This window comes from Capricornis sumatraensis, chromosome 13 (genome assembly GCF_032405125.1).
Source record: "Capricornis sumatraensis isolate serow.1 chromosome 13, serow.2, whole genome shotgun sequence".
Classification (NCBI taxonomy): Eukaryota; Metazoa; Chordata; class Mammalia; order Artiodactyla; family Bovidae; genus Capricornis; species Capricornis sumatraensis.
Genome location: NC_091081.1, coordinates 28,923,525 through 28,934,662, shown reverse-complemented (window position 1 = coordinate 28,934,662; position 11,138 = coordinate 28,923,525). Strand labels below are relative to the sequence as shown.

Here is an 11,138-nt window from a genome sequence, read left to right as displayed (position 1 = left end):
TGCCTGAGCTGTAGCTTCCCAAGAGGTTTCTAGAGTTTTCACAAAGGTATTTGGTCCTTAGATTGTTGTTAGCTCAGTATCTCCATTGGGAATAAGGACCTGGTACATCATAGGTAATGTCACTCCCCTTCTACCTGCCTTTGCTTTCCCTTGATATTCACCAGTCACAAATATGTAACAAAATTTCTACCAATGGTCTGTTATCAAAATAATTTGAAATAAACTGTTAAAATTCATTTAAAAGCTAAGATTTTATTCCTCTAAGTTAAAAATATCACTAGTATTTATATGGAATTAAGTAACTGGTAAATGTGTTTAGAATTATTTAACCTCATTCTTAAAGAGATACTGAATTGAGTATTGCCTGATAAAAAGTTCCCTAATTTGTACTAAAAAAGTGATCTAAAAAATTGAATCTTGGAAACCTCAACGAGAAACCTATTCATGGTTATTTAAGAAAAATAATTCCTCTTGTGGGGAAAAGTTTTGATATCCCATATTCTATTTTACTGCCCTCAATTATTTTGGAAACTATTAGTTTCAAAGATAAATAGCAATATTAAAAACCCTGTATGTTTTGTTTTGAGAAAACATTAACAGGAAACACCTGTTAAATTGGAGGTGCTGAAACATCAACTTTGTGTCACAGGCATGCCTTTATTACTTTAGGTACAAGCATACTTTGTTACTCATTAAAATTTTCATTTCATCTCATGATTTCTAAGTGGAATAAGATGATAATAAACTCAGTTTTTCTTGATCATCCTACTCCTGATTAGAACTTCTTCTATTAGAAATGTTGTATTTCTAAGAGGAAGTGCCAAGAACAAAGAGTAGAAGCAGAATGAGTAAAAATTTATCCAATGCAACCTTATTTGTTGGATTCACCTGTATTGCTATGATGAAATAACCCAGCAGCAAACAAAAAAGGGCAGAGGCATGATGCAAATTCAACAGGTAAGACCATTTGTATATTATTGTAAGCTAACTAGAAATGGGCTGGTATGTTTCTTTATAAAATATATTGAAAGCAGTTTTTCTCTAAGATGACAGTATTATCTTCTCACTAGGGTATGTAGCCATGAAGGTAGCTATATCACCTCCATTCAACATTATGCCTCCCAGCTCCCACCCCACACTATAATTTTATAGGTACTATCTTGTTACTCATCAAAACATTTATTGAGCTCAGTTATCAAAAAAGCTTTGATTAAATTTAGAACTGTTTGACAGTGTCATTTTTTGTTCTGTAGTGACTCCCTAATTTAACCTGTTTCTAATAATTCTTAAAAATTGATCTCTAAAACATCTCAGTTCAAAATGGACAAGGCATGGGACTGTATCAGTTATTTCCAAGATAAAACTTTTCTTTGTAGCTCTCAAAATGACTGCAAAAGTTTGCCATTTAAATAAGTCTCACCTGACTACAGAATTATCTAAGTGTGAAAGCTAATGAAAATCAATAGAAACTGAGAATAGTGACTGATTGTTAAGTCATGACTTTTTGAGACAGCAAATAAAATTGGAGAAAAATTATTCTTTTATTGAAAAATACTAATAATACTGACAGACTTCAAAAGCAATTCACGCTTCCAGAATACAATGTACTTAATACATTTCTCAAGCCTGTTTGCATTTCAAAGTTAGCATTTTTTGTAAATCAAATTTGATAACCTGACTAAAAATATTTTCCAGCTTTATTATTTAAGGAGCTGCACAATCTTTGAAGGGGGGACCATGAGGTGGGCAGAATGCACCTGGGACTGAGCAGCAGCTACATAATATTTCCCATAACTTCGGTGCTGGAAACAAAAACACCACACAGGACAGCTGCCCTCCAGTGTCACAGAACCTTGGGAAACAGCACATCAAAAGATAATTTATACATTTTTCACGTAAGATTGCTTTTTGAAGAAGTCTTTAAGAATGCCACTGTAATTTAATATCATCCAATAACAATTAAAAAAAAACTATATGAAAAAAATGAGCTGTTACCATCATAATGGTCTTTGCTGAGCTGTGAGTAATTTTAGATGCAAAAAAATTAACACATATATGTAAGTTTAATTTGAAACCACACAAATTTTACGTATGTAGGCTCAGATAGTAGCAGTGTTCACCTTATTACTAATAGCTTAACCGGAACAGCCACTCTATTCATTCCACCAGCAGGAATAGCAGCACCAATATCTAAAATTCTTTATGTATAAAAGCTTACATCATTATCAAAGTCCCATTCTTTGCATGCTCCAATTTTTGTTATCTTATTTTTTTTAACATAAAAGCAACAGGATTTGGAGAGATACTATTTGCTGTATTAAAAGTTATACAGCATCTCGTACTGTCAAAAAGCAAAATACTGTGAACAGCAGCCCTTCTTCACAGCTCTAAACTTGAAGCTGCCGAGCACTCACTGCTTGTGCCAGCAGTGGCGTTTCCACAGTAAAATAGCAGAAACTAAAGGAATCATGGCACAATGGATTTTGAATTCTTTTATCTACCATTGGTCCTGGGGCTGAGTACCTTCCCCCTGTAGACTATATCTGCTGATCGTTCCATCATCTTTAATGGAGGAAAGGCGTCAGGTCATATAGCGAGTAATGGCTCTCAGAGCATAAAGGAGTTCTGCTTGCATCCTAGCTTCTATAAGAAGCAGATTAACATGAACCTGAATATAAAACACAACATTATTTAAGATATGGTTATAAGCATTTACAGTCAGTTTCAGTGCATTTAATAAACACCAAATATAAGTAACGTTTTATGTGTACCACTGAATAGCTTAACACAAGTCTTGGGTTTGTTGAACAGAGTATCAATTTATAAAACCAAATGCCGTCTGATCTTTCTTGGAAATATGTTTTGAGCTTATCTTTGATCACATCTCTCTTTGAAGGTTTGTTAGAATAATAAATTTTCCTTGCTAAATCATCATTCAGTAATTCTGTAAAGACAGTTCAAGGATTCTCTTCTTTCTCCTAAGCCTGAGCTTTGAAGACAGGCTAGCTAGCAGATCTGTTCTCCCTGTCTTTCTTCTTTTATGTTAAACCAGTGGTCTCCAACCTTTTTGGCATTAGGAACCGATTTCTGGATGATTCAAGCCCGTTACATTTAATCTAATGCCATGCTGATCTGGCAGCAGGTACCAATCCCTGGCCTGCAAGTTGGGGACCCCTGCTTTAAACCATAATGAGGTTCCCTTCCAAGGCATATCTAAGACAGCTATTCTGGAATGTTCTTCTCTGGGTTAGTAGAGGTGATGGAAAGGGCTGGAGACCCATTAGATTAGGTGAAGGAGAGTAAGAACCACTGCTAAGTTACAGAGTAAACACAACAGGTACATACCTTCTCAGAGTGCTTGAACTGCCTCCAGAAGCTATCATACATTCTTTTGGTAACCTTTTCAGGAGTGCAAACAACAGTTTTGATATAAACTTTAAAGCTACGATCCAATAGCTGGTTAATTTCACCATAGTCATAGTCATCGTATCTGTTAAAAGACAATGTGAGAATTACTATATTTTTGATGTATAGTCTGTTTTCTTACAGAAGTACAGACATCAATAGTAAATGTTATATTCTTTTCTCCTCTTTATATAGGCAGCTGTCCCCTAAAATAAGAGCTTTACAATGTTTAATTGGGGGTGGATGAATGACTGTAAAGGAGTAAGAAATAGAGAAGTTAGGGAGATGAACAAAAAATTTGCTAGTGCCAAAGTGACAGTATATATTTACCATCGTGAATAAGCAACCACACTGAGGAACAAATTTGGGAAACAGTTTGAGTATTGATATCAAGAAATTAACAAATTAGACAATAATATTGATATATCCCATGATATATAAATTATAATCTACTTGTATAAATAAATATTTTCTCATGTTAGCAGGAGTTCTTGGGGTCAGATGAGGAAAGAACTGGTCTCTAAGATGGCCTCAAAGTGTCTACACTTAGGCCATTCTGCTTTAGGCCAGGATGGTCGTAGGCACCAGTGTCTGCTCTGCCCCACTGGAGAATACTTTCTACAACATCCAAGGATCTTCAGTCTCCTATTTGGTTTTTAGTGGAAAAGGGAGAAAACTCTTGTAAAGTTGGTCCATAATAAAACCATTCGGGAGTCTAAAGTCAATAGCCTGGCTGCTGAAAAATTGAATAACCAGGAGAAAAGTCTGACTTTACAGCTAAAATAATTAGGAAGGACCATAGTGTGGGTGTTTGTGTATGTTATAAGGTGGTGTATAGTGTGTGTATATAAATAGCATAATACTGATAAAGTTTTGCATTTTATAAAGTATCATGGGAGTAGGTACTCTTTAGACGAGCACTCTAAGAGTGCTAAGTTCCACGAAGGCGGAAGTACAAGTGTTTCAGGAGATAAAAATGATACAAACACATGAACGTTTAGAGACAAACTTTGCCTCTTCCTCCATGCTCCTGGCCAACCTTGCTTGTTGTTTAACTCTTGTTCCTAACTCTCCCTCCTCCTGCCTAGCTAGGTGAGAGGAAACACACTAAGCTGCAAAAAATCAAGTTTCTGAAGCATAAAAAGCATAAAAATAAGCTCTTAGGGAGGGGATGGTTCTGAGTGTATTAACATGTGTATCTGCATACGTGTTTCAAGCACCTGAATGATTTCCCTAAAAGAAAATATCTCTTCATAAACGTAAGAAAACAGACTAACCTGATTCCAAACATGCAGTGAATATAGTTCCAAATAGCCCGTCTGAGCATTGAGGTATCAACATCTTTGTGCATTGCCATTGTGTTATAAGTAAGATTGTAAGCAATGTGAAATTTTTCATCAATCAACTGTCCTACATCTGGATAAAGACGATTTACCAAAGAATAACCATGGTCTTCCCAGCAATAGTCCTAAATACAGAGAACAGAACAAAAGTGAATAATTAAAATGTGGTCAAACACAGTTCTGTGTCTATTGCTCTGTGGTGCAGTAAGACTACTGGCAGTTGAAATCCACTCCCTTTCTAGAACATCCCTAGCTTTCTGTTTCATTTGCATTCCAGTTTGATGTTTTCAATGTCTATACTGCAACATGGCAAAAGTTAAAATTTGCAACTCACCAAGTTTAAAAACCAGTGGAATCTCTGCCTTATACACACGCCACTTGTATTCTGCTTTCTCTCACTGTTTCCCGTCAGCCTCAGAGATGACTCGTCTTGGGAGGCCACTCTCCTTTTATATTGCTGCAGGCATTCAAGTGTCTTCAAATTTTGTAAATTTTTAATTCAACACATCCATCACTCATTCTTTTTCCTCCTAACCCCCCTTCCTCTTAGCTCTGTTAAGTCTTCTAATTAGTTTTCCTATGTTAAATCTCCATTTCCTTTTTTCTATCTCAAACAAAACTTAATAAGCCTCTACTTCTACGTTGCTCCCATATTTGTTTTCCTAAAACACCTCTTTGATATCATGCCATCACTGTGGTCAAAACCTCCAAGTCTGATTAATTTTAAAGTGACTTCCAACTAATCAGAAAAATCCTTTGCTTGAAGCTTTCAGCAGCCCAGCCAGTTTATGATACCTTCCCTCAATCTGTCCTTCAACCTAGGCTCAATTATTGCCTACAGTCTTCTCTGCTTACAATGCTCATGCTTTTAAACTATTCAAATCTGTCAAATCCTAATCTGCCTCCAAAAAAATTTTCTAGTCCACATGATCTCTCCAATTGTAATTTATTATATTTCATGACACAACTTCACTACCAAGTAACATATTCTATATTTCTTCCTGTGCCTAATTTGCCTCCTAAAATAATGTTAGTTCCTTGAGCCAAGAAAAAAAAATCTCATAGTTCCCAAATATTTTCATAATTCTGCTAAAAGTTATTACTTAATACTAGTCCTTCACAATTGGAGAAGGCAATGGCAACCCACTCCAGTACTCTTGCCTGGAAAATCCCATGGGCGGAGGAGCCTGGTAGGCTGCAGTCCATGGGGTCGCTACGAGTCAGACACAACTGAGCGACTTCACTTTCACTTTTATGCATTGGAGAAGGAAATGGCAACCCATTCCAGCGTTCTTGCCTGGAGAATCCCAGGTACGGCGGAGCCTGGTTGGCTGCCGTCTATGGGGTCACACAGAGTTGGACATGACTGAACCGACTTAGCAGCAGCAGCAGCCCTTCACAATAATTGGGAAAGTTAGAACTATCAACTCATAACAGACTGTTTAAGAAATACATTTTAAATGCACTATGTGTCTAGTAATGGATTGGAAGCAGTCTTAGAAAACTACAGCATAGAATAGATAAATGTTTCCTAATTGATGATCCTCAACTTTATTCTGGAACTAGAAGATACATCAATTGCTGCTGCTGCAATATATTTGCAAAGCACATAGCTTCCTGCCAGTGCAAAAAGAGAGAAGGAGCCTGGTATCTTGGAGGATGACAAAGTCCCTAAGTTTCCATGGACTCAATATACACAGAATTGCACTGGGAATTTTTACTGTGTATTTCAAAGTTAATGATTATGGAGCTAAACAAACTGGGTCTACCAACAATAATTTGACTCCCTACCTCACTAAAACTTTATTCTAAGACATAGGCATTATTTAATTTTGGAATAAGATATCTTTATATAAAAATCCTCTTCAAGATTTAAATTTGAAACTCAAAAATTCTCATTGCTTCAAATGACATTCAGTTCATATTTTACCAGGGAATTAGGTTATTGTAGTCACTATGACTTATTTTATATGAGATTTATAAGAACTCACCCAAATTAAAAGAAAACAAATTTGCTGTCCCTAAAAGTTCTAATTTAAGCACATGTTTCACTCTGATTTTCTCATCCTCTTTCCTCCTACCCACACACACATAATGCCTGAAATGTTGAGGACATTTCTCTTGTCACAGAAATGGCCTCACTTTAACACTGGTGCTCTATAAAACAATGCTATAAATGCTAGCTAGGTTCTAACACAACTATTTACTGTTTAGTTATATTATGAACTTTGAGTTTTAGTATACCATCTGGGATCCTAACCACTATTGTAATTTTGTTTTATGGGTGAATGTGTTTTGAATTCTGAGCAACTGATTTATGAACTTTAACAATATAATAAATATATCTAAAGAACTGCATGTACATAGAAAAGTTATTTCTCTCTGCAATGCTTTCTGTTCTCAAATCCAGATGGTTCTTTCTAATTTTAAGTCAGATTGAGATATTTCTAACCAGTCATGTACATACAAGTTGTGATTTTACCTGGACTCGAAATGTTGGGACGTGCATTCCATGTCTAGAGAAATCCTTATAGCCATAACTAGTATCCTCAAAGTGACGTGATACATCTCTTGCTGGTGTAACTTCATCATCATCTGAAATAATTTTTTAAAAAAGCTACTGAAAGCTTTTCAAAAACAGGATGCTAGTTAAAATTCATTTTACCTATAACAAGTAAAAATAGGATAACCCTTTTTCTGATACTTAGTCACCAATATCAACTAAAATAAAGTCTTAAAACTATAAAGAAATTGCTTAATAATAAATAGAATATAAAGGTTAAAAAACATACACTCATGGTTGCATTTACTGTGCTTTTCATTCCACTCTTTCACAGATCCTCTCTTCCTCTGTGTCCCCTCTCTAGTTTATAGATGTGAAGTTCTACTTAAAAGTATGTACTCCGAGTATGAATACCCTTTTGAAATAATCTTTATGGTACTAACAAATCAGCTGTGTTCTAAACTTTAGCATTTGGACTATTTTTAGTTGAATATTAATGTCATACAATATGTAAAATGATCTCTTTAACAGCTTCCCTGATGCCTCAGACGGTAAAGAATCTGCCTGCAATGCAGGAGACCTGGGTTCGATCCCTGGGTCATGAGGATCCCTTGGAGAAGGGAATGGCTACCCACTCTAGTATTCTTGCCTAGGAAATTCCATGAACAGAGGAGCCTGGTGGGCTATATAGTCTGTGGGGATCTCAAAGAGTCGGACACAAATGAGCAACTAACACTAACAGTTCAAAGGTCCTAGAAACAATTCTGAAATGAATACAGGAAAGAGGCTCACTAAGCCTTTTTAGATTATTTTCATGTTTAGGAGTTGATGAGATTATTTAGTTTCAAGTAAATAGAATCAAAGACTTCTTTCTCCTCAGGTTAACATCAAACCTCCATTTATACAAATTTGATTTTTTCTTTGCTATTAAGAAAACTGGTTATTAAAACCAATGTACTCTTTGTTCCACTGTATTATTGTCAGAGTATATTGACACTATAACTTTTTTCCTTTAAATTACCTAGCTTACTTATTAAATCCTATAGGTTACATTTGATAAAGGCCTAACAAAGGGTTTAAGCTGTTAGTTATCTAATAAGTAGCTCCTTTTCACAAATTATAGAATTTTAAAGCTGGAAGTACTATTAGGCCTTTATGAATGCAACTTCCTCATTTTAAAGAAAAAAAAATGGGCAGAAGAGCTAAACAGACATTTCCCCAAAGAAGACATATAGATGGCCAATAGACACATGAAAAGATAGTCAGTATCACTAATTATTACAGAAATGCAAATCAAAACAGAGAGGTTATCACCTCACCTCAGTTAGAATGGCCATCATCAAAAAATCTACAAACAATAAATTTTACAAAACTGTTGTTGGGAATGTAAATTCATGCAGTTGCTATAGATAACAGTACTGAGATTCCTTAAAAAATTAAAAATAGAGTTACCATCTGATCAGCAATCCCACTCCTAGGTGTATGTCCAGAGAAAACCATAATTCAAAAAGATCCATGCCCCCCTGTGTTTACAGCAGCACTATTTATAATAGCCAAGACATGGAAGCAGCCTAAATGTCCACTGACAGCAGCAGATAGAGATGTGGTGTATATATCAATGGACTATCATTCAGCCATAAAAAAGAATGAAACAATGCCATTGGCCACAACATGAATGGACCTGGAGATTACCATATTACGTGAAGTTAGAAAGAAAAAGACAAATGATACAATACAGCTTATATGCGGAGTTGTAGAAAACTTGTGGTTACAAGGGTTTGGGATGTAGCCGGGGTAGGGAGGTGGGGGTAGGGGCAGGGATAAATTGGGAGATTGGGATTGACATATACACACTACTATATATAAAACAGATAACTAATAAGGACCTACTGCATAGCACAGGGAATTCTACTCAGAACTCTCTATTGACCTGTATGGGAGAGGAATCTAAAAGTGGATATATGTGTAACAGATTCATTTTGCTGTACCCTTGAAACTAACACAACATTGCAAATCAACTGTATTCCAGTAAGAAAAACTTATTTAAATTGTCTTTAAAAATTGGGCTTTTTTTTTGAAATAATAGACATTGACTATGTAATCCTTGCTTTTACCTGAAGAGAAGACAAACATGCTCTCTCTTTTTTCTATTTCAAAACGTGAAGCCATCTCTTCCTGACTTGCCTCCTCTTCTTCTCGACATTCCTGTAACTGCTTCATCTTTTCCATGAGGGCTTCAACCTCAAAGAAGGAATCACTTACCTGAAACAAAAGTGCAGTTAAGGTTGTTACATATGTCAAATATGGAATGAATTTTATTAAGTCTATCTCATAAGAATTTGCATCTTAATACAAGAAAAATAGATCTTATAACTTTAATGCACATGAATGAATCAAAACCAATTATTTTGACCTATCATATATACAGATACAAGTTTTAAAATTTAAAATAGAAAAAATTTAAGAACATATTCTAATATTTAAATTTTTATTTCAAAAGATAGTGATATTATTACTGTCATTTAGTTTTAAAAATTAAAATTTAACACTACCGGTCAGTTTAAAACAGAACTGAGTTACACTTCTACTTGCCCAATGAAACAAATAAGGTATACAAAATATAAAGTGGTTTTACATCAACATTGTACACTGGGCATATTGTCAATAGACAGGCATACCTCAGATATATTGTGGGTTCAGTTCTAAACCATTAGAATAAAGCGAGCATCCTAACAAAGCAAGTCAAGAATTTTTTTGGTTTTCCAATGCATATAAAAAGTTATATTTATACTATACAGTAGTCTATTAAGTGTGCAATAGTATTATGTCTAAAAAAACAACGTACATACCTTAAAAAATTCATTACTAAAAATACTTAACACCGGGATAGGGAGCTTATCTACTAGAGAAGTTTTTTTAAAAATTATATTATTTCACTTAATTGAGGGATAACTAGGAAGAGTACTTCTTTAGCCTCATACTAAATCAAAGGGGGGAAAGAATCCAATTCTCAGCATCCCAGCAACTGATGTACTCACTCTTAGTCCATCTTTTAACCTTTAAACTTTGATAAATAATTAGTGGCCATATGTGGGCCTCTCACATGAATCCAGATAGCTCAAAAGAGGGTGAAACTGATGGTCTTGGGTCTTATCAGCACACCACAGCTCGGCAATCAACCTTGGGAAAATGAGTTTCCTTCCTGTGCTAATCTCACCATATGTAAATGCTACCTCTTACTTAGTACCTGATAAACGCTAAGCACTGTACTAGGCCTTTTGCCTCTCTAGAGACATTTCACTTAAACTTTGCAATAACCTTGTGTTTGACCTTTATTTAGAAATGAAAGAATGGGGGGTCAGGGAGGGTAGATAACTTGCCAACAGTCAAATAATATGTTAATAGTCAAGTGTTTGTTAAAGTCAAACATATAAATTCAACCTGTCCAAATCTGTCTTAAAGTAATAATAAAACTGAGAAAATCTGTACAAAGTATTGAGAGGCTGTAATGTTGTTTCTATCCGGAAATATAAACCCTTGCTCTTTCACTACAGCTGAAGAATGCAGAGGGAATTTTGACACATATATAGGAGTTAAAACTTGCTCATAGAAAATTCAACTCATTGTGATCTGTTTTCCAAGGAATAACAAAGCTGAGAAAATATAAATGCCAGAGAAGAGAAGGAATAGAGGTAAAAGCATTTTAATAAATTTACATTCACTTCTGTATATATCTGTGAGAAGTTAAAACATGAAGAAGTATTTTAAAAGGAGAAATCCCAGATCAAAGCCGATTAACTCTTCTAAAAGAGAAACAATTGAGATGACAGCCTGTTTCTTTCGTGCAAAAGGGAAGAATGGGATGTGATCAGCAGCAGGCAGTTTGT

The 11,138-nt window shown here is 35.2% G+C and overlaps 1 protein-coding gene across 2 annotated transcripts in view; it reads right to left on the bottom strand.

The window, feature by feature from the left end:
* Window positions 1–1,640: 1,640 nt before the first annotated feature.
* The window catches only part of SESN1 (sestrin 1), a 112,946-nt gene continuing 103,448 nt past the window's right edge, over window positions 1,641–11,138 (bottom strand). For both annotated transcript variants that reach the window (XM_068984860.1, XM_068984861.1), the window contains exons 6-10: window positions 9,366–9,513; window positions 7,231–7,343; window positions 4,683–4,873; window positions 3,346–3,490; window positions 1,641–2,668 (exon numbers count right to left, since the gene is read on the bottom strand). In XM_068984860.1, the coding sequence (XP_068840961.1) occupies window positions 2,582–2,668; window positions 3,346–3,490; window positions 4,683–4,873; window positions 7,231–7,343; window positions 9,366–9,513 (684 nt within the window). In that variant the 3' untranslated portion in view covers window positions 1,641–2,581. The remainder of the gene's footprint in view (window positions 2,669–3,345; window positions 3,491–4,682; window positions 4,874–7,230; window positions 7,344–9,365; window positions 9,514–11,138) is intronic.